Genomic DNA, 24,782 nt, shown 5'->3' on the forward strand with positions numbered 1-24,782 from the left:
TCCTTCCTTCCTTCCTTCCTTCCTTCCTTCCTGCACACGTACGTTGTGCGTGGACAAAAACGTCATCAACGGGAATTTATCATTTTTACCGCGAGACGACAAATTCTTACTGTGGGGAATTTTTTTGACGGTATATCGTGAACGGTAAAATATCACCCATTCCTAGTGACGGGCTGGACCCAACCTTGACTAGCTCTGCCCTGGCCCTAGCTCTGGCCTGGGACCGGTCCCAGGCCCCGGCCCAGCCAAGCCCAGCCAGGTCCCAAGTCTGGGACTAGGGCTGGGGAGCACAGGTACGTTTGTCTTTACTACATAATACACCACAGTACTGAAGCAAAACTACGGCAATTTAAAAATTAACAAATTCCAGTTTTGAAAAGTGGAAATGAACCACGGAGTACTGTTGCCTTATCTTTAACCGCTGTGGTTGCACATTGCATTATGGGATGTAGTATGCGATGCATCAGCTCCACACTGAGTGTCTACATTTAAAGACCAGTGCAATATACTAAAATAGTATGCAGTTTTAAAATGTGTATTGTTACAACCCAACTGTACTGCTGTGCTCTTACATGAGCAGACCGTTTAATATCGTCCTGCTGAAAGAGCAAGACCTTCCCCTAATAAGAGCACAGAAATCCACTATTATTTTTCAGTCTTGCCCCTCAGGAATATAAACTCCTGTGCATATTCCAGGAAAGTGCTTAAGCACTTTGGAATATTGTGAATTTTGGATGATGAAAGCTTCTAATGTCTTGCTGTTTTATGTTGAGAAACATTATGCTTCAATTCCTGAACGCCTTGCCTTTAGGAGCGTCACACTCGTGAAGTTTTAATTGGTTACGTGCTGCACCACATTGTCTGTCACAGGCCTGCGGCTGTATTATTCATCCCAAGTTTGGCGTATAGCTGTAAAATCACCTCATCCAACTTATTGGGTTCTTCTTTTCTTTTTTTTTCACCGCATGGCATCAAAGTTGAGCACTGGTAAGTTGATCCTATAAACAGAACCAAGACATCGTGGAGCTATTCCAACAGCTCACACGCCTCTATCTCAGCGGATCAATATGGATCCTGATCTCATCCCTCTCTTTGTGGAGTCTTTTCAACAGAGGAATGTAGTTTGTTCTCTTGCTTGATGACCGCACGAATGGGCTGCAAAGACCTGACATGAGAACTGTTTGGTTTTTAGTCTTAATCATTGGTGTTCTGTTGAAATTGTGATACTTTCTATTTTCCAGTGTCACTTTTGCATCGAAGCTCCTGATGTAAAAACTGACCTGTTTGCATGCAGGTGATGGTTAACTTAATGCACCCAGTTTAGCCCGGTCATGCCGGTGGTCCCACATCATCCTCACAATAATCTCTAAACAATGAGCTGCTACTTAATGTGCAATTTCTTCATTATTACATGACATGCAGAGAGCATAGATTTTGCCCTCTTTTGGCATCCCTCCTTGCTCGAACGTGCAGAGATGAAATGTCGGGTTGTTTTTATTTAAGATCAGCTATTTCCGTTTGAGTAAATCACGTGACCGCAGTGGAAACAGGACAGTTTCAACCGCAAGGTAAAAATCCTAGGTAGATCATCTACTGTTCCAACTAATGCATCACATGATCACATGACCCAGGTGAGGGAGGCGTAAATAAAATAATACATGTTTATTCAATGTTTTAAATTGTTTAAGTGAAGAATAACACAAATTGTTATAATCTAATCTAATCATGTCCTCTGCAACTTCCTCCCTCACACCAGCTCCCTTCATGTCCTCTTTCACTACGTCCATAAATCTCCTCTTTGGTCTTCTTTCCGGCCTCCCTCACCCTCATCATCCCTCCAGATATATTTACGATCCCTCCTCTGCACGTGCTCAAACCATCTCTGACTTTCTCCACAGCATCCAAGTGCAGCTCCTGCACAAACCTGAGGAGAACAGCAGCTCTGGTACCACAATTCCAGCTTAGGATTCAGGACTCCTGAGTCCACTCACATCTCAGTCACATCTCCTTCTTGTGCCCTTGTGATGAGCAAAAGGTCATTAATTCCAAGTGTAGACTGTGAGAAATTAAACCATTAAGATATATAAAAAGCTTAATTATATTAAGATGTAATTTCAAAAATAAACGTCTCCATCTGGATTTGTGCCTTTCTCTCTGTTCCTAACTCTTCTCCTGCAGCCTTGGGTCTGTAGTACATAAGCACAGGTAATTTGACTCATAAATAAACTTCTTGAAGCAAAAATCATCCTACCCTTCCCATGACAGGTGCAGAAAAACTGGCTCGTGTTTTCAGTTACAGTAGATTAGCTCACAGCAACACACTTCTTTCTGGTCGACCGGAGGATATTCAACAAATAATGTGATTTTATTATTGATTATACTTTGTATCTCCTTTCCAGCCAGGATCCATCTTTTCAAAGAAGAACTTTTTTTTTTTTTTTTTCTCAAATAAAAACTTTTTTTCCTTGGAGTTTCCCCCCTTTTTTTTTACCATCATTGCTCTTTTACCCGTTCCAGCTCATGATTTGACTGTTTGACTGTTTTGAAATTGGTGAACTCCCTCTTTATGATCAAGCCAGTTAATCCAACAAGTGAGAACTTTAAAAGGAGAAATTAGAGGCAGACTCAGTGGTTTGACGTCCAGCCTCTTTAGGTCCCGCTAACCTGCCAGAGCCACTCAACCAAACAGTGATCAACGTTTTTTTTCATATCATACAAACCCCCAGTCCGGCCAGAAAGTGTCAGCATAAGTCGGGTTTGCGCAGTTTCTGCTGCTGTTAGCCTAATGTTGTTTTAAAAGCAGTGTGGCAGGGTGGAGAAGCTGCAGCCACTCAGGCTGACGGGACACAGGTGTGGCCCGTCAGCCTCTCCACCCTGCCAGCCTTATAAGGGAGAGACAGAGACGCTGCTGCTGGTCGTGGTGCTTGTGCACGTGTGTCCTGGGTGTGTTTGGTAAATAAAAGGGTTCTGCACTAAACTCCGTGTCCTCTCTATCCTGTCGGTCGGGCCCCGTAGCACTTGCCCTGCTACAAGCAGGTTACCATGACAGCGTAGCCCCGACAGAGCAGGTTGGACCGGCAGTCAGGCTCAGTCAGAAATAAGCTAATGAAGCCTAAGAAAGGAAAACGCAGCAAAAAAGGAAAACTGAACACTTCTCCTGATCTGAGTCAAATCTTTTGAGAAAACCGTGAACAATCTCGCAAATCTCCACATTTTTGGATTAACTATTGTTTATAGATAATTGTTGGCACATATTTGATTTTCAAGAGACTACTTTTGTAAACCTGAACATTCGGACATGTTACAGTGGTGAAGCTACATTTTTTGGCAGCGCTGTTGAAGTCATTCAGCCATGAGTTTCTATTGCTGTGAATGTGCACAGAGGTCCATGATGAATGCACACACACACACACACACACACACACACACACACACACACACACACACACACACACACACACACACACAAAAAAAAAACCTCCTTTCATGTATTTTACACAAACTTTGTCATGAAGCAAAACAATCCTTATCTATTGCATTTCCTTTTTTCTCCCGTCTGGAAAAATCTTAATGATTTCTTGCAATATTTAAATTTGCAATTGTGCACACTGTCATTTGTCCAATTAGCTTTGTGGAAAATGTGATCAAATTTAAAGAACAAAAGACAGTTCACATCTTCAGAGAGCGGGTTGTTAAGCGTCACTTCTGGCACAACGGTCTCCGACTCATGTAAATGTAAAGTTTTTTAGACAACAGAACTTCTTAAACTTAACAAGAGGAACCTTGAAAAAGTAAAAGAACTACTTCTTTGCCAGCATAACAAACAAATTAGTTTTAAAATGAGCCAAGAAAGACATGTGGATAGAGTTATTAGGGGAGGTACACTGATGGAGACAAGAGGCGTGGGTGCAGATTAGTTTCTTATAATTGTATCTGAGAGGACACACACACACTCACACCACACACACACACACACACACACACACACACACACACACACACACACACACACACACACACACACACACACACACAATCACACACACACACACACACACACACATATCTTTTAATAAGCTCTGTTTTAATTCTCCATTTGCTTCCACTGAAATATTCTTGATAGTCTGTCTCATGTGGAGCTGTAATTATTTCTTTCTTCTAATTAGTGTGAAAATTTGATTTCTGTTAATTGCATCAAAAGGAGCCTTGAGCCAAATCTGCCGGCATATTCAGACAGCCCACAGACCGCAAACCAGAGACAATATATGTGTCACAGAAGGCTGCCGCTTCCATATTGCCCACCAACAGACAGCAATAGCAGCGTCCAGGATCCCCAGGAGGAGAGAGTGGGCAGATGAGCAGGACGTGGAAGCATATGGAAGATTTCCAACTGTGGCTGCAATCCAACCTGGCACCCTGAGCCGGGAGAAAGCTCCTCTGCTCTCCAGTTGGTTTAGATGTTTAAAAATAAAGCGCCATGGGAAATGCATTCTGGTCCACACCGTGTGTCTCTGCTTTAGTCAATGGCTAAAGGTCTCCAGTATCCCATGGCAGACGAAGAAAAGGCTCCGGCTTGCGGATGTGATAAAGGCATCAAGGGAAATAGTTTAAAACTACCCCTAGATTAACTTTTATTCACATACAAAATAGGGAAAAAACATATTTGATGCTTTAGAGTTAGAGCCGGTGCCACGTAACATTTTACCATCCACAAGCTCTGATCCTGAACAGGCTAAAAGATTTATGAGAATAAAAGAAACCTGTTTAAGTCAGTGTGTTTACATCCTCATCAATATTCACACATTAACCCAATGAATGTGTATAACCGACTGCCATGAAGTGATATTGATGATTGTGTTCACATCTGAAGACCCCCAGCTCTGTTGATCCGTCTCACATTGACTTTAAGGGCTTTGTCCAAAAGTGAAGCTGAATAAGATGTTACCAAGGAGACAGTGGTGCACAATTACAGTTGTGCGAAAAAGTGTTTGCCCCCTTCCTGATTTCTTATTTTTTTCCATGTTTGTCACACTTAAATGTTTCAGATCATCAAACAAATTTAAATATTAGACAAAGATAACACAAGTAAACACAAAATGCTGTTTTTAAATGGAGGTTTTTATTATTAAGGGGGGGGGGGAAATCCAAACCTACATGGCCCTGTGTGAAAAAGTGATTGCCCTCCCCCTTTAAAACATAAATTAACCGTGGTTTATCACATCTTTGGAAAGCTGAGTTCAATTTCTCCAGCCACACCCAGGCCTGATTACTGCCACACCTGTTCTCAATCTAGAAATCACTTAAATAGGAGCTGCCTGACAAAGTGAAGTAGACCAAAAATCCTCAAAAGCTAGACATCATGCTGCGATCCAAAGAAATTCAGGAACAAATGAGATACAAAGATCTATCAGTCTGGAAAAGGTTCCAAAGCCATTTCTAAAGCTTTGGGACTCCAGTGAACCACAGTGAGAGCCATTATCCACAAATGGAGAAAACATGGAAGAGTGGTGAACCTTCCCAGGAGGAACCGACCAAAATGACCCCAAGAGCAGCGACGGCTCATCCAAGAGTCAAAAAAGACCCCAGAACAACATCCAGAGACCTGCAGGATCACCTGCCTCCATTAAGGTCAGTGTTCATGACTCCACCATAAGAAAGAGACGGGGCAAAAATGGCTGCATTCCAAGACCAAAACCACTGCTGAGCAAAAAGAACATAAAGGCTTGTCCTAGTTTTGCCAGAAAACATCTTGATGATCCCCAAGACTTTTGGGAAAATACTTTCTGGACTGAAAAGACAAAAGTTGAACTTTTTGGCAGGTGTATGTCCCATTACATCTGGCGTAAAAGTAACACGGCATTTCAAAAAAGGAACATCATAGCAACAGTAAAACATGGTGGTGGTAGTGTGATGGTCTGGGCTGTTCTGCTGCTTCAGGACCTGGAAGACTTGCTGTGGTAAATGGAACCATGAATTCTGCTGTCTACCAAAACATCCTGAAGGAGAATGTCGGGCCATCTGTTCATCACCTCAAGCTGAAGCCACTTGGGTTCTGCAGCAGGACAATGATCCAAAACACACCAGCAAGTCCACCTCTGAATGGCTTCAGAAAAACTAAATGAAGACTTTGGAGTGGCCTAGTCAAAGTCCCGACCTGAATCCCATTGAGATGCTGTGGCATGACCTTAAAAAGGTGGTTCATGCTCGAAAAGCCTCCAATGTGGCTGAATTACAACAATTCTGCAAAGATGAGTGGGCCAAAATTCCTCCACAGCTGGAAAAGACTCACACACAGCCTAACCCTTAATAATAAAAACCTTCATTTAAAAACTGCATTCTGTGTTTACTTGTGTTATCTTTGTCTAATATTTAAATTTGTTTGATGATCTGAAACATTTAAGTGCGACAAACATGCAAAAAAATAAGAAATCAGGAAGGGGGCAAACACTTTTTCACACAACTGTATGTGTCTTCTTTTTCTTGAATAGCTAATAACAGGGTTGGACTGTGGGTCGTTATCATGTGAGACCAGGAGCTTTTCTCTCAATCATCAGTATTTGGCCAGAGGTTAGACTTAAATTACATTTATTACTACAAGAGTCAGAGCTGCGTACCTTAAAGCAGACTTGGAGAAAGCTGGAAAAGTTATGGTGACTGTCATGTCGTGTGGAAAGCCTTTTAACGTAGAAGTGAGCTCTACACAACTAGAACAGTTTATTATCCAACGTGGATCCAGAAAAATAGAAATCACAAGCCCAGGTTACCCAAACTCTGAGTATGTTAAACACAAATGAAGGAAACTCAGTTTTCCATTCACAGTGAGAGGCAACGTAAACCCAAGAAAGAGGGTTAATTCCATCTCATTTCAGAAACGGAGGTAACGTATACTTGTTACCATGGTAACTTACTCTGTAAACATAACCTGGTCATGATCTGTTCCACAAACTCTGAGTTTCTACATGTCTCTGAACGGTTTGAGCATGGGCGGCGGGTAATGAAGTCTAGGGAAGGCTAAGCCTCCCCAAATACAATGCCAGGTATTTTGCAAAAATGATATAATATGTGCGTAACATTAATAAAAAGCTGCAATATTGAATGTGTGTTGTTGCTTCAGCTCCCCTAGTGACAATGCGGTGATAATTCAGCAAGGCTTTGGTTAAAAAAAATGAAAAGTAGCCAGTCACACCCCCCTGGTCTGCGGACCGCTCAGGTGATCAGAACCGCAATGCATTATGTTGTAAACATCCGCATTTTTGTCCGCCAATTACAAATGCACAGCCAGCAGCGCTCCTTTCAAAACACAACACAAAGCTCCAAGTCAAGACCAAGATGGATATACGTTCATTTTTTAAACCAAAAGAGAAACAGACACAAAACATTGCCGAAGCTGCTGCCAATGTGACAGTGAGTCGGAGGAAAGGGACTGCACCGCTGCCCTGCCTGCAGCCACCGCGTCAGCGACCCCCCCAGTGTCTAACACCGGCTCACCTGATGGTGCAGCCGGCCATATGAGCAGCGATGACCTGGGAGGAGGAGGAGACTGCCCTGCCGGTAATCCTGCTATTATATTGGTCAAATTATGCTCAAATCATTGTTACGCAACAGTTTTGGGTGAACAAAAACCTCAAAATGTTTGCACGCCCGCGCTTTCCTCCCTGTATATAGCTTCACCAAATATTTCAGTCACCCGCCGCCTATGGGTTTGATTTAATTTGACCAGAAACTTATAACAGACATGTTTGGAGTCGTCGGAACAACAGCATGTCCATCAGAAAGTACACCATAATACAGTGAGTATTGTGTTTCACCCATCACTACTTCACACCAAATATTTTGGCTTGTTTAATTCTTATTTTTTCATCTCACTTTAAGTAGTTATTTATTAATTTGCTAATGTGAGTTTTCTTTATATATATCAGGGATGCCAAATAGGCCTGAATGTTGTAATTAAGGAGCGTTGCTTGGAGATGTGGGAACAGTGGTCCTGGCTCTCAAGTGGTGTCTTTGTGTTTTCTCCGTTTTCATCCCTTTTTTTTGGAGCCTCTTAGTTTCCTGGCCACAAACCCATGAAAGCCATCAAAGAAGAATTTCACAGGTTTTCAGGTCGCCTACACAGTTTAGAAATTTTAATTATTGAGGACTTACAATAACATCTAATAGCATCCTACCCATGCGTTTGTGGGTAAAGAAATGTAACTTTGTGATTTCCAAGAATGATTTGATGTGTTGACTGCATCCATATTCCCATCACTGTTTTTTGTGCGTTGTGAGAATAAAATGTTATTAAAGAGACCTCATGAACCTTTTACCTACCTAACCTATGTTTTTAGACTTCTTCACAAACAGGATTTCACTTCCATGAAAAGTCACTCTTACGTATAACACACCTCCTTTCCGCCACTTTCAATAACATACTTGTCACTTACCATAATTTAACAGTCATTAAACATCTAAATTATGCATTCAGGTTCTGCGGTTTCTGCCATGGCCCCTCTCCTCCCTTTGCTGCTGCAGCTGTGTTACGGTTGCTCTAAAAGATCTGCCCAAATTTACTCCATTATTGCAAAAAAAAGCTCCAATTCTAATGATATGGGGTACGAGGATCATTTCATCTTTCCTCCAGTTGCCGCTGTGAATCATTGAAATGGAGCTCCATTGATGATTCTTTACTTTTTAGGGCCCGAGCACCTTCAGTGCGAAGGCCCTATTGTATCTGTAGGAATTCTTCGCGTTATTATTTTTCTGACGAAAGGAGGGCCTTTTTGCCCCCCTAAACGTGCCCAAAAAGTCACCAAATTTTGCACCCAAGTCAGGCCTGGCGAAAAATTTGATATTTAATGGTTTGCATTCATGGGCGTGGCAAAATGGCTCAACAGCGCCCCCTTGAAAACTTTGTGCCTCAAGCCCCACGATATGGTTTGACGTACATGCACGATAATCGGTACACAACTGTATTATGGGGCAACTTAAAGAAAAGTCTCTTGGGGTCATGCCCGAAACCGAACAGGATGTCGGCCATTTTGAATTAATCGTGTCATTTTGGCGAAATTTATGCCATTCCTTCGGCAGTTAATACGGCCCGAACCGTAACGTGCACCCAGGTGTGTTATACATCAAAATGTGCGTCTCCATCCTCCGACACCACGCATTACTTTTCTCTTTCAAAAGCGTTACCGTGGCGACGCTTGACGCCAAAAAGCGTGCCCACCCTTCATCTGATTGGTTCAGACAGAAAAAACTTTGCGCCTCAAGCCCCATAATACGGTTTGACGTACATGAACGAAAATCGGTACACACCTGTATCATGTCACTACTTAAAGAAAAGTCTCTTGGCGCCATGGCCGAAACCGAACAGGAAGTCGGCCATTTTGAACTTTCTGAATTAATCGCGTAATTTTGGAGCAATATGAGCCATTCCTTCAAGAATTAATACGGCCCGAACCGTATCGTGAACCCAGATGTGTTATACATCAAAATGTGCGTCTCCATCCTGCGACTACACGCATTACTTTTCTCTTTCAAAAGTGTTACCGTGGCGACGCTAGACGCCAACAAGCGCACCCCCCCTTCATCTGATTGGTCCATATTTGATAGTTCCCCAAAAGGCACGCAAGCCAGGCCTGGCGATAAATTTGATATTTCATGGTTTGCATTAATGGGCGTGGCCTAACGACTCAACAGCGCCCCCTAGAATACTTTTCTCTGCTATAACTTTTGACTGGTTTGACATAGGAAGTTGTGGGTGGTGTCATGGGACTCTGTAATGAGTCCTTAAGCTTCGTTGGCCTTAATTAGCCCCGCCCCTTCTTCTGATTGGTTGTCCCTTTTTTCTGCTATAACTTTTGAATGGTTTAACATAGGAAGTTGTGGGTGGTGTCATTTCTGATATGCTTTGGGGGGCGATGGCCATGAGTGCGAGGGCCCGTTCATCGCTGCTTGCAGCTTTAATTTTTACTTTTTATGGTCCCAGTGCATGTGCTAAACTCCAAATATTCAGAGCTAACAAACAGAACCAAATCTAAACCCCCAATTCAGAACAGAATGCTTCTAATGTCGGGACCTGCTGACTCTGAGTCAGTATTTTAACTGACAGGTATATTTTTTAGCGTTTGTGCCATCCTGACTTAGACTAGTAGCTGAGTTGAGCCAGTTTTTTCTTAATAAACACGATTTGTGCCTCGACCGTTTCGGTCCTCTTGAACTCTTTGAGCCGACACAATAAATACATTTAAACCATCAACATATCTCTTATGTTTGAAGAAATATATTCAAAGATTTAAAACTCTTTCTTTCAAAATGAGAACCCCCCCTTACAGGGTGCACATGTCGTGTTTGGGACAGAGCCAGAGAAAAGCCGAGACTTTAAGCGACTCTAAGTCAGGATCACATCATAGTGCAGAAACTGCATCAGTGAAAGTCAAACCCTTCATGGCTATTCTATTACAAGAGCTTGAACATTTTATTGGAATTAAAAGAACTACATTAGGTTGGTTTAAGTCATATTTATCAAGTTGATTTGAATTTGTTCAAGTGAATCAGAAGTCCCTCGTGCACCAGAGTTGCTGATGGTGATTCACATTATAATTGTAAGAAGCACTAAAATGCTAGGCAATAGAAATGTAATGATAAAGGCATGTGGGACGGGGGTGGGGGGTGATGGGGGGGTGCACAAAGAATCAGACCGTCTAGGAAGAACTCTTCTATTTTCTTTAGCTCCCTAAAAAATTAGCATTTGCTAATTATAACAATTAGTAATGAATTTTGGCTCCTCGACTGGACAAATGGGTTCAAGTCTAGAGCAAAATAACTCTTGGAGTTAATAGATTGCTGAGCAACAACTCTAAGAAAGTGCTTTCTCTGTCTGATACAGACGATATTTATAAGGTTTTTTTTACCATTTCTCCTCCAGCTTTACATTAACATGTGTTGTATCATTGAATTACTGTTTTTGGCGAGATAACACACATTGTGAGGGAAATCACAAAAACTCTGGTATCTTGTTATAAAACTGGTTTCTTCCTCCAGTTATTTAATTTAGGAGTGTGGTGAGTCTAGATGTGAAGTATAAACCAGGAGAGAAAGCAAAGCAACAGAATATTTCAAAATATTCTTACACCGTGACGATTCTAAAACTTCTGTGGGATTTTTTATCTTCTTATCTATTTCTCTCACCGTACAGCTTTACTCTTTATCCATCCTTTAAACGTGTTCTACAGTTGCCGTGCTTTCGTCAGGATCATGCCTACGTGTCACTCAGCAACAGTAGCCATGATTACAAACATCTCTCCAAGTGGTTTCCTTGCAAATTGATCCCTTCTGCTCTGTGGTTTCATCGACCACCACTCTGCTTTCCTCTGAGTGTGAGCGTATAAATGCATGCAGCTCCGCTGAAAGCATCCTCTCCGTTTGAGGCTGATTGGACCTTGCTGAGATATGTGTGCTAGTGTGTGGATCCCCACTGAGGTGACTGATTTTCTTTGATGGCACAAAGTGGGAATTTGAACAAGTCAGAGAGTAAGAGAGTGAGACATACAGTAGATTCTACATGATTATACCCACCACATTGTTCCAGCGCTGACCTCCCAAAGGGTCTCAAATGGTTTTCAATGTTATTAATGACTATATTTGACTTTCAGTCTTCACAGAGAAGATTATATTTTTTCCAACATTAATTTCACAATAAAACGATAATCGTGGCTGTTGTGCAACATTGTGCTGCTCCACGTCTGGTTTTTCTGTTTAGTTCTGACCTTTTTGCTCATTGTTCAGTGGGTAAAGTTACTGAAGCTAAAGCATCTTTAAATATAAATAAACGCACCCTGGACAAGGAAAGAGTGAAGGATGATTTTGTGGTGTTTGCACCCTTTAAGGGGGCAAATATATACGTCTTCTAACTGCACTGATCTGTGATTTCTTAATACAAACAGTTTCAAAACTTTCAAGACTAGATGTTCCTTCATTTAGGGTTTGACATTGGGACTTCTCAAAATGTTTAAATATTCTGCAAATGTAAAGGGGACCTACTATGGAATTTAATGTATATTTTAAACAGGCCTTGAATGTCTTAAAAACAAGCTTTTGATTGTTTTTGCTAAATAAATTAGAGATTCAGCCTCTGAGCCATGTCTTTATTGAATGAAGAGATATAGAATATAGAAATGACATGGTGACCTGGCAGCAGATACTGTTTTATATTTGTCAACCAACCAACGGTGCATCAATACGACAGTGACAGCCTCGCATTAGTATCTAAACTAATAATGTAAAAGCATCTCACTCACCTCTCTCCACTCCTTAGTGCCCAGGCCTTGAATGTACAATACTACCACTGGGGGGAAAAAAGCAAACAAACACAAGGTTTAGAGTTACTTTAACACATTTCAACAAGACAAACAAAAGTCCTTAATCACAATTCAAATACAGGTCAACAAGGAAGAAGCAAGAAAAGGTGAAACAGTGCTTGATAAAACACGATAGAACACGATAAAGCACTTATTTTGCAGCAGTCATATGACTTACAGTAAGATAATATACACATCTACTCAAATCCAGTATAAATGTGCACAAAAACGAAACATGAATATTTATAAAGTTGCAACAAAACATTTTCCAGTATTTTATTTTCATAGATGATGAACAACGGCTGTGAACACATGTTGATGCATCTCTGAAGAAAGTGAGCCCTTACTCTACACTACACATTGTAAAGAAGAAAATGTATTTATTTGGCTCATCTGATTCTGAAACAGATCAAATCACATCAGATTAACGTGCAAACCTGTTCATTGTAAAATCCTGTTATTGTATATTAATCCACCGCGTGCTTTTATGCCACAGTTCAGTTCTCTTTTTGATATTTTCTCTGACACTTTTTAATCAAGGCAACCTACAAAATCTCTTTTTTCTAAATTATGCACCAAAAGAAATAAGAGACCTTTTGACGATATTGTTATTGGAATTCAAGAAATACAAAAGAAACACCTTTCTCAGTCATCCAAACTATGGCCCAAACATACTGTACCTCCGCAGCGGTGTGTGAACTGTTAAAATGGCTCACATTCAAATGTGACCTTAATTGAGAAAACATGTTTTGACTGAAAGTGCCTGTACAGCAGCTGGAGCTCCAGTCTGAAGGAGAAGGAGCAGTTCTGCCTGGAGGAGCGTCCGTAAATGTGAGGGAGTATATGTGCCACATCCCTGAGATGTTGCAGTGGCTGCTAAAAAAGGGGTTCAGCAAAACGTTGATCTGTTGAGAATAAATGCTTCTGCAACGAAAATTCTGTTGCATAAAATAGTTTTTCTGTTTTTTTTTCTTATTTTTTGTCTTAGTACTTGCTTGTTCTTGCACGAGTACAAAATGTTTTTCCTTCAAAGTGCTCCATGATGTATTGATCAAATGATGCAAAGCTCACAAAGATCTGTTCCAACTCCAGCCTGGAAATAAATGATATATAAAGCGACTGCTTTAACAAGAAATTGTACTTTAGGCACACAATTAAGACTAAAACCCCCAAATTTTGCATGTTTAAAGAAATGCCTTCTTATTCCCATGATGCTTTGCATGTAGATGAGAAAAAGGGTTAACTGTTCAATAATGCAGATTGACCTCGAGATATATATATATATATATATATATATATATATATATATATATATATATATATATATATATATATATATATATATATATATATAGATTCATCAGGAAAGCATTTTTTAATTATTATTTTATTTCCCTTTATTCTCTTTATGTACCTTTTGTTTACAACATCGTTACTACCTAGCTCTTCAATACATTTTTGCAGCACCATGTCCTGGTTTAACTGGCGTAGCTCCATCGTGTTAATCACTCTGACATGTAAATACAGTTTCCCTCAGTTTACGCAACACGTTGACAAATGATTTCTGCACTTTTATTTTCTTGCAGCCAAAATCAACCATATATATTCATATTTCTTCTCAAGAGCATCATTTCATCTGTCAAAATACATCAATTTCTGCACTACATAGAGCTCCAGCACAATTCCCCAAAACTCTGGAAAAGTAATTCATAGTTCATCCTCAGTGAGAGAACGTCCATGAAATGTGAGAAGGAATGGTAACGTTACCAAGTGGTAAAAACTTTACTAATCCACCGCTCTTTTGTAATATTACATCTAAAATGCAAAAAGGTATTTTAGCTGACTACAAAAGTATGGACACACATATATATATATATATATATATATATATATATATATATATATATAGATATATAGATATATAGATATATGGGTTTATATTGTCTGCAAATAAATAAAATTCCAGTGACTGCTTATCGTTCTGGCGTGTTCTGGTTTGGGGATATTTTGCTTCCACTTCCACACCAACATGACACCATTGGTGTGTGAGTTTCTGCTGAAACACTCAGGATGTCCTTCTGCCTCCGCAGGTTTAAAAGCAGCAACACTACTCCCATCAAAAGCTGCTCCGCTCTCTGCTTTCACGGGGGATTTTTTTGGAGGGAGTTGCAAGAATTCAGCGCATCTTCCACATTAAAGCTCCCTTTTTTCATTTGCTCCTGTGGATCCTCCGGTCACGGGACGGGGACAGAGTTCTGAGATAAAGTGACTCTCTTCACGAACCCTCTCCTCCCTTCCTTCGTACTTCTCTTCTATCCTCTCCGCTTTCCTCCATTTCTTTTCCTTCTATCTTCATTTCTTGATCTCTCCTCTTTATCCCTCCTTGTCCAATTATACTTTTCTCTTCCATGTTCTTCTCTCCACTTCACCAATTTTTCTCCTCGTTGTCAACGTTGTCCTCTCTTCTCATCCTCCTGTTCCCCCTCCTCTTCCTTTCTTCCTATGCTAGTGGCTTCTCAAGGATTAGATACATGCATGTTTCCTTCTTTCACAGCCTCTTAAAATCCCTTTATCCTTTCACCTCCTATTTTTCCTCCATTTCATTCAGACATCCACCCGTCCTCCCTTCTCACATTTAGCCCCATATCTTTCTCTTCTCTTTCCATTCCATTTCCTCCTTTTATTGTTAATTCCCCTCTGTCTCGTCCTCCCTTACTTTACTCCTCTTGCACCCCTCCTCCCTACTCCTCTCTATTATCCTTCTCGTCTCTTTTCTCCTCTCCTCCACCACATCAGAGTGATGGCAGGCGGCGTGCAGAAAGAACGGTGTTCCTGCTTCGCTAAGGGAGGAGGAAAGTTGACCACACCGACTGAGCCGATACTGCGACCAGTACATCCCAATTCTCCCTGCTCTCCACTTCAAAGGAAAGGAAAAGGAAAGATGGAGGATGAAGAAATAGGGTCAAGCTAAATTAATAAATACCAAACCAGAGAAAGAGGCAGGAGGGTGAGAGTGTTTAGCAACGGTTGGATAACTGACTCCACTACGAATGGAAACGCTCCACACTTACACAGCGCCTTTAACCTGCATTAAAATATGTTTCTCATTCATTCACATCAATCAGAGTCTATTTCTGAAACCTTCTTGCAACTGAATGTAGCATAAAGAGGGTTACGGACAAAAAATGTAAAAATTGTAAATAGTAAACATATAAAATAAAAAAGGAGGAGTACGAGGGACTGAAAATAGTGAACAGCCACATGACTATTTGATGAATGGGGATTTTTAACGAGGAACCAGATAAATTAACTGCAAGGTTATTAAAAGTCTAACATTATAAAAGGATATTGTTGAACGATAAACTTAAGTAATATAAAATAGATTTTTGGGCTGCATTACAAATAAACTAACATTGCCAAATATTAAAATATGAAATAAAACTGTATTGGTAAACAAGATTGGACAAGGGACTACACTGAAATTAATTTAGGTCAAGAAGTATCTAGAGCATTTTTTTATATATTTTTTTATCTGTACACCATCACAGGGGAGCACCACAGGGGACTGTACTCTCACCCCTCCTCTTCACGTTGGACACCTCAGACTTCCAGTACAAGTCGGAGTCCTGTCACCTGTAGAAATACTCTGATTACTCTGCAGTTGTGAGGTGTTTCAGTGGTGAATCAGAGACTGAATAGAGAACTGGTGGAGCGTTTCAGTGATCCCCTAGAGTCTAGGGCCTAGACGACAGACTGGACTAGAGACTGATTCTGTCCACAAGAAGGGATCAAGCAGGCTGTATTGCTTGAGGAATCTTGGGTATTTCAGTATTTGCAGCAAGATGTTGCAAATTTGAAGTCTGAAGAATGTGGTTCATCTGTGGTCATCTGATGGCTAGCAGCATCGGAGTCAATGACTTTAAGAAAAAAATGTACATACTGATATTTGAAAATAAAATAGGGCCCCTGCTTTGGAGCCTCATTTGTGCCTCATCGTTTGTGTGAAGAAAGATGCTTCATTAAATAAAAAATTAAATCCTGCCCACCGCTGTGAACCTCTACGATGACCGAAGAAACTTAGTTACTACAACATCTAATCTCAGGGATTGATAAAGTGTTATTGAATTGAACTGAACCAAATTGAATTCAACTAAACTAAACTGAATTAAATTGAAGCAAGATAAACTAACTGAGATTCTTCTGTCGTATGTCCTTAGACCTTCAGTTCCGTTGCAGCAAGCCAGACCAGCGTGTCATTGTCTAAGTCTGTTAAGCCACAATCACCATTCGGGGGCCCCACATACGCAGTGGGCACTGTCTGAGAGACCCCACTTGTGCATTGCTGCACCGAAACGTCCCACACCTGTCCTCAGGCAGTTGAGGGTTGTCCACTGCTGTCCACTGCTGACCAGGGACATCTGTGGGATCCTCAATGAACTGGTGCAGCCTGGATGGTTCTGCTGCCTTCCACTGGTCCCTCCATCTTGGCTTCACCCAGGAAGCCTTGGAGGTATCAGCCGGTGTTGTTTGGAACAGTTCCTGGGCCTGTGTGGCAAAGAGGCGCCGGGACTTGAGATGCCTGCGCTGTGGTGCCTCCGTGACGGCCTTGTGGAGGAGGTGGAATTCACTCGTCTGTGCCTTCCGAGCGAGGGCCATCGTAACTGCGTCTCGTCTGACTTTGGCAGGAGCAATTCCAGCGAGGACAGGTAGTTGGTTTGTTGGAGTGGCTCGTAGGCATCCGGAGACAGTCCGTAGGGCGGTGTTAATGGCAGGGTCCACGTTCTTGACATGAGGGCTACAGACTGGGGCACAGTACTCAGCGGCAGAGAACACCAGAGAGAGAACACCAGAGCCTCGGTGGAGATGCGCAGTGTCTTGGTGGTGGCTCCCCAGGTAGTACCAGCTAGGCGTCGTATCAGCGCGGCATGGGCGGGGGTTTTTGCCTTGACGCCATCTAGGTGTTGTTTAAATGATAGTGTTCTGTCCAGCTTCACCCCAAGGTATGTCGGGGAGGACTGGGACTGCAGCCGGGAACCTTCGACCATGATGTTAATTTCACGGGTTGCTTCCTTGTTGTAGAGATGGAACATTGTTGCCACTGTCTTCTCAACACTGAGCTTGAGGCGCCAGTTCTTCAGGTATGAGGACAGAATGTTCATGTCCTCAGATAGCCCGCCCTCCACTGCTTCCCAGGAAGGCTTGCTGAGCAAGATGGCCAGGTCATCAGCGTAGCCGTACTTCCGTGATGTTGCTACGGGTAGATCGTAGATCGTTGCCAGCGCTGAGCCCTGCGGGACGCCATTCCTAAGCTTTCTCAACCTGCTGCTTTGGCCGTTACTGGTGTGGAGCCGAAAGCTGCGGTTGCTCAATGACTAACCGAGTTGAATTTAACTGAATTTTTCAGTTGCTGAAGATATAATTAAATAATATAATTAAAGGCAGAAAAGAATACAAACAAGCAGCAACAGAAGTGGAGTTCTGGAAAAACATCTCCAGGGAGCAAACCTTGGTGAATTTGGTGATGGCAGTGAGCTCCAGACTTCAGGCAATCATCAACTTCAAAGCATTTTCATCAAAGTATAAAAGATTATATGTTTACAAGCTGCCACTTTCTCCAAATACTTCTTCACTTTTCATCCCCTGGAAAATGGATGTACTTAAAATGATGGTAAATGCCATCATTTTGTGGAACCTCTAAAATGAAGGCTGAAAGTCTACACTTTGATCACATCTTGATTTTTTTTTTTACATTGTAGTGGCATTTAAAAGCAAAATAAAAAAAACTTGTACAGTAGAGTGGCATTCAGTGACTTAAATGTGGTGTGACGAAATTAAACAGGAGGGTCCATTAGAAAATCCAGGCACAAAGAAAGAAAGCCTGAATAAAGCTGACGAATACAGAACATGAAAATAAGGCTGCCAATAATAAAAATAAATTTGCATAAAAATTGAAATGATAATTCCCAGATGAACGTGATGGATGTGATTGAATGTATGTTGATTTCCAGTCCAGCAGTTATCAGTTCCTCATGTAATAAATGTATTTGTTTATTTTTTCAAAAACAGACCAACTCTGCATTCACAGGGATGGATCCTGTTTCAGTCAGTAAATCCTGTGTGACATTATCAGAATATGTACAGGACTGTCTCAGAAAATTAGAATATTGTGATAAAGTTCTTTATTTTCTGTAATGCAATTAAAAAAACAAAAATGTCATACATTCTGGATTCATTACAAATCAACTGAAATATTGCAAGCCTTTTATTATTTTAATATTGCTGATTATGGCTTATAGTTTAAGATTAAGATTCCCAGAATATTCAAATTTTTTGAGATATTTTGGATATTTGAGTTTTCTTAAGCTGTAAGCCATGATCAGCAATATAAAATAATAAAAGGCTTGCAATATTTCAATTGATTTGTAATGAATCCAGAATGTATGACATTTTTGTTTTTATAACAGCATTACAGAAAATCACAATATTCTAATTTTCTGAAACAGTCCTGTAGACCCTGTCCTTTCGTGGAGGCCGCCTGGGTCTCTACAGCTTTTAAACGTGCAGATGAAAGACCTAACTGCCCCCTCTCTCTCAGAGGGTACGACATATTTGATGCTCAGGACTCCTGACACAATCATTCCCCTCAATGGTTCACCACCTTCGTGCAGGTAAAGACTCACCTGCAGGATCCGTCATACAGGAACCCTCAACCTGACAGCATCGTTTTTACAACCTGCTGCTACAAGATTTTTATACCCAGATCTGAAACTTTTGAAGTAGTGAAATAGTGACAAGACCCATGGCTAAAGTTGAGTCAGAGCCCATTTTTAATTTCAATATTGCTGATCATGGCTTACATCTTAAGAAAACTAAAATATCCTATCTCAAAAAATTAGAATATTCGGGGAATCTTAATCTTAAACTGTAAACCATAATCAGCCATATTAAAATAATGAAAGGCTTGCAATATTTCAGTTGATTTGTAATGAATCCAGAATATATGACATTTTTGTTTTTTTAATTGCATTACAGAAAATAAAGAACTTTATCACAATATTCAAATTTTCTGAGACAGTCCTGTAAATACACACATTTACTGCTGCAAGAAAAGCTTATATCAGACCACATGCAGCTAGTAATCACTCACTGTCTCTCAGGCTGGGAGACAAACTCATCAGTTTTTACTAGCTGATCCTTGAGCAGCAGCATTTCAATAGAATCGGGAAATGGGTCTTTCAAAACAAATTGATACTTAATACAAAGAAAACGAAATGTATTATATTTGATTCAAACCATTCTCGCAGCTGAGAGCCAGAACTAAATCTATTTATGAATAAAACACCAATCCAGCAAGTGAAGGAAACTAAACTCCTAGGCATCTTTCTGGACAATAAGCTTTCCTGGTCAAAACACTGTTGTAAAAAGAATGGGTGAGGCATTGGCAGTGGTAAGGCGATGCAGAAAACATCTAATATCAGAGTTGACTAAAATAGTACGAAACCATATTGTTCTCTCACATCTTCACTACTGCCAAATAAAATGAGCGAATGCTACTAAAAAAGATTTAAATAAACTCCAGCTGGTTCAGAACAAGCAGCAGGCCTTGACAGAATGAATGCTGCACTTCTTTTTTCAATATGGAAGGTTTTACAATCCCAAACTCCATTATATCAGTACAATCAGTTAAGACACAATCTAGAGTCATATCCATACGCCACTAGACAGGCAACAAAGGGCCGGTTTTCACTTCCTAAGCCAAACACTAATTTTCTGAAGCATACAATAGAATATAGATCAATGAAATCAATATTCAAAAAGCAAATTAAGAAACACCTTGGAATATCATATGTACAGGATACCACACACGCACACACACTTATACAGATACATATACATACTGGACAGGGTAAGGTGTATTTTTGATCTGATTTTCATGGCCTAGATGATGTTTTACTGTATATTGGAATGTTTCATGTATGTTTTTTTTGTTTTAAGATAATGATTTACATACATGTACAGTACGGTAGGTTTGTCGTGTTATTTCGTTTTCTTTCTTTATGTCTTGTTGTTTTAAATGTATTGTTTTTAATGTGGACCCCAGTAGGACTAGCTGTGTTTAAGGGCACAGCTAATGGGGATCCTTACAAATAAACAATAAACAATGACTAGTTTTCGTTACCGTGTCAAACTCTCTGCACGGGTTTGTGTTTTCATAAAAAAGCTGATACCACACTGAAAAAAACAAATCTAAGTGCATGAAAATATAACATATTTAAATCTGTGATGTTAATAATTAAAAATTAGGTTTGTTGCTTTACATGAATACATCTAGTTTTTGAACTTAATCTGCATTTGTTCAAAAAACAAGACATTGTGCATGTTTTCCTTAACAAGCAGTATTTATGTAATCCCAGGTGATCTTTTCATTTACACACAAACAACAAGCAATGATCTTGTTGTATTTACCTTTCCTTTAACAATTTTAATCTATTGGGCAGATTGACCAACGTTTAGATGAAACATGCTTTATTTGTTTAAGTAGAACACCACAGTAAAAAATATCTTGCTTGATCTACTTTAAAAAAATTAAGGCAACTTTTTCGCATGAGATTTTTATGTAGATCAAGGACTAGTCTTTGTATAAAGTTTTTAGTTTGTCTGTTAAAGTTTTAGTATGTACAAAATTTCTTTTGCAAGTAAAGTGAAATTAATTTTGGTAAATAAAGTAAACTTTATTTTGGTAAATAAAGTTCAAGCTCAATATTTGTATCAGTGCAGTGCAGAGATTATTATGCAACATCTGTTTAAAGTTAAAGAATGTGATGGTGGGAAGAAATTACCTGGATCAGACTTTGAGAAGGTGTCCATGTCTAGCAGGTTTCTGCGAGGAGAGAAAAAAAGACTATGAGAGATTGAACACCGTCATATTTAATCCAACAGAAAGAAAAGGAGACTTTTGCATTAGTTTCACATAAATGTGATATGATCTTAATTTAAGCCTCGATAATGGACAAAGCACTGTGCTTAAGCTGATAGCACATAAACAATTATCCTTTTTCATGTCTTCCAGATACACATTAAACATTTAGGAACAAAGTAATACCCTCTGTGGCCAGAAGCCACTAATTAAGGTGGTCTATCGGTAAAGAAGCTCAGGTCATCCTAGTAGACCCCCCTGTATGTTTTACAGCAATCTTTGACGTGTGTTAAGTCTGAAACGAGGCAGCGTTTGGCGTGTTGTAACCAGAGGGTAGAGTAAAAGGTAACAGTCGTTGAAGACAGAGTTACTGACGCAAATGACGGTGATGAGAAGAGAGTGATACATGAGTGAGACTGGCAGCGCCATTTCAGGCAAGATAGCAACAATTAATGCAGTGGGACGTCAGCAGTGTGGACATATTTCAAAATAAGGGCAAGGACAAAAGCAAAGCAGACTGAAGCTACTGCTGCTAAGGTGTCAAGAGGAGGAAAGGAGAATACGTTGTTTAATACCAGCAACTTGATAAAACATCTCAAGACGCATCATAAAGCTGAGTATACTGAGTTTGCTAATGCTACTGCAAGACCATAACAGCAACATTAGCTCAGCTTCTGCAAAAGCGACAGACAACGGCAAGAGACAAGTTAAAATAACGGAGGCTCTGACCCCGCACTCGAGCTGCGATTAGATTTTTCATTGATATGTTATATGTTTGATATTTTCTTAAATGTGAAGACAGTGCCAGCGTGGATACTTTTTATTTACACAGAAAGAATATTTTTTGTTTAAAATAGTTATTCTACTCATTTTATTTATTTTTATTGAATTTATATGTTCCAAATAAAACCTGTCTTCCAATTCATTGCATTTTTCATTGCATTTTTAGCCTAGTTATTTTTGTGGTAGAAGTATTGTATCGGTACTCGGTATCGGCAAGTACACAAATTAAAATACTCGTACTCAGACTCGGTGTGAAAAAAATGGTATCGGGGCATCCCTACAAATGACCAAAGCCGTCCATCAGGAAGACAGCAACTTGTGAAAGCAGAGCACAGGAAACTGGAGTCCCCACTGAGTCAAGGAAGTGTACCGAAGTAAACTGTGAGTGATTAATACATTTAAATGACTGGGAGGGGGGAAACAGTCATGACATTACTGATCATCATCTCTGCCATCAAGGAGCGAGAGTAAGACCGTTCCCAAGGGACAACGGCCTTTGGCAGAGACGCTGCCGCCTGCAGGGACGAGCTCTTTGGGAGTGGGTCGGCTGAATCTCAGAGGTGATTCTACCAGTTATCATCAGAGAAAAGCCCTGGCTGGCTTCTCCCTCACACTCCTTTGAAGATAGTAAAAGACATAAGAGCTGGGCAGATTTAGATAAGTACAGTTTCATATGGGGCAACAACCAGTCGGCAGCTCCTGCAGCTCTGTGAGAAGTTCAGAGATGAAGAGACGGCAGGCACAACCTGCCAGACACCTTAGGATGAGCCTAACGGTTCTGAAATATCCATTTTATCAATCTGACTCCTCTCAATCAGTGAAGTAATGTCATTACTTGGACTCCAGGTGTGCAAACGGCCAGTTACCTTATAGACCCATCACCCTGTGGGTTCACCTACTGCATCTTCAAACACTTCATTAAGATACAAGCAGAAAAATACAGCGTTATTAATAAAAGTAGACCAATTCATCTGTTGACAAATTAATCATTTGGCCAATTATGGGCTCTTTTTACTAATTTGATCTATTTTCAGCAGCTATTTCATTTCAGTCCTTGCAAGTCTGTCAAATGCAAGATAATTTATGCAAAAAATAAAATCACACAAATGAAACGACTGTGGAGCCTAAAATCTGTATTTTACTGTAACTTCCCCATAAAGAAGAGCATATTTAAATCTTTTTAGGACATTGTCCCTGTAGTGACATTAATCTGAGATCCATTCTAGGACACTGGAAAATGAATATGGATGCCATTTAAACCTTGATAAAACGTCAAGACTGTGGGTGCCTAAGACTTTTGTACACGTCTGTATACTGTGTTTAGGACACATCATTATTTCTGTGTTATTTTTGCTTTGGTCCACCTTGAAGTTGGAGAGTCTGCTGTGGTTATCTGCTGAAGATAATGAATTATTTAACCTTGACTAACAGCCTTTTTTGCTGGGATTGGGAGGCCAGGATGGGAACAGTCATCGTATGATGCACTTCTCTCTTCCCAGATGTGAAACCTCCATAGGCTGTACAGTATTTGGTCGGCATCATTATCCTACTGGATGGGAAAAGTAGAGCACCCAGTACCATATTTAATAGCAATAAATGAAAGTGTGTAGGTATATGTGTGCTCAGAGAGTGTTTATGTCATCTTTGGTGCTTGAAAAATATAATCGTAAACATGGACCACTAAAGGTGCTGCATTTCACATGAACATCTCACAGATGTTCTTGGGCTCAATGAGCGAACGAATGAAGGAATCCGAAAACTGTCACCGTTTATGTATTCATGTTCCTGTTTTATTTTGAAAACCCATGTCTTTGTGTTTTAGTTTTGTCTTGACTTCCCCATCTGTGCCTTGTCAAGGCCTCTGTGTATATCTTGTGTGTATCTTGTCTTGTCTTTCCGTTGCTCCCAGCGAATCTGCACTGTTCACGTTTCCAGTCATGTAGTTTGGATTTTGTCATGGTTAGTTTTAAGGTTGGTTTCGCATCCTGCCTAGCAGCAGGATTTATAAATCACATTGTTCCTGGTCCTACTCACCCACACTTCGACAAAAACAGATCACGCTGTCAAAATCCTGCTGACGACACTTCAACCCCGTAATGTTACACAATTTATAACATGTTGGCATAAAAAAGGGACAAAATAAAAACTTTTCATCTTTACTGCGCAACTTCCTTTGGGGGAAGTAGCAAAAATTGATACATACATACCTACACACATACACACACACACACACACACACACACACACATATATATATATATATATACATATATATATATATATATATATATATATATATATATATATATATATATATATATATATATATATATAAATAAAAGCAAATCAAATGAAGTTAATCATCAATCAATCAAATTTTATTTATATAGCACCTTCCATCCAAGTACATGAAATACAAAGTATAATAAAAATAAGCATAATAAAAATAAGAATAAAATAAAAACTGTGAGACCAATGCACACTGACATACAATATAGTTAATCAAAATGATAAAAGTTCAAGAATTAAGGCTAAAAATAATCAGTCCACAACAATAAAATATAACAATAATAAAAACATTACAAGAAATAGATAAATACATAAAACAAATACCTCTAAAAAATGTTAAACAGAATAAATAAAATATATAAAATTTGATGCCACATAAAAGCCAGACCAAAGAGATGACTTTTTTGTGTATCATATCTGCTGTGTGTGTTTACAGATCGTATTTGTGCAGG

At 40.0% G+C, this 24,782-nt stretch overlaps 1 protein-coding gene across 2 annotated transcripts in view; it reads right to left on the minus strand.

Annotated features, from left to right (window-relative positions):
* The window catches only part of LOC133449562 (copine-9-like), a 177,359-nt gene that overhangs the window by 108,597 nt on the left and 43,980 nt on the right, over nt 1-24,782 (minus strand). For both annotated transcript variants that reach the window (XM_061728726.1, XM_061728727.1), the window contains exons 2-3: nt 21,182-21,222; nt 12,282-12,328 (exon numbers count right to left, since the gene is read on the minus strand). In XM_061728726.1, coding sequence (XP_061584710.1) covers nt 12,282-12,328; nt 21,182-21,222 — 88 coding nt within the window. The remainder of the gene's footprint in view (nt 1-12,281; nt 12,329-21,181; nt 21,223-24,782) is intronic.

The sequence above is a fragment of the Cololabis saira genome, chromosome 8 (genome assembly GCF_033807715.1).
Source record: "Cololabis saira isolate AMF1-May2022 chromosome 8, fColSai1.1, whole genome shotgun sequence".
Taxonomy (NCBI): Eukaryota; Metazoa; Chordata; class Actinopteri; order Beloniformes; family Belonidae; genus Cololabis; species Cololabis saira.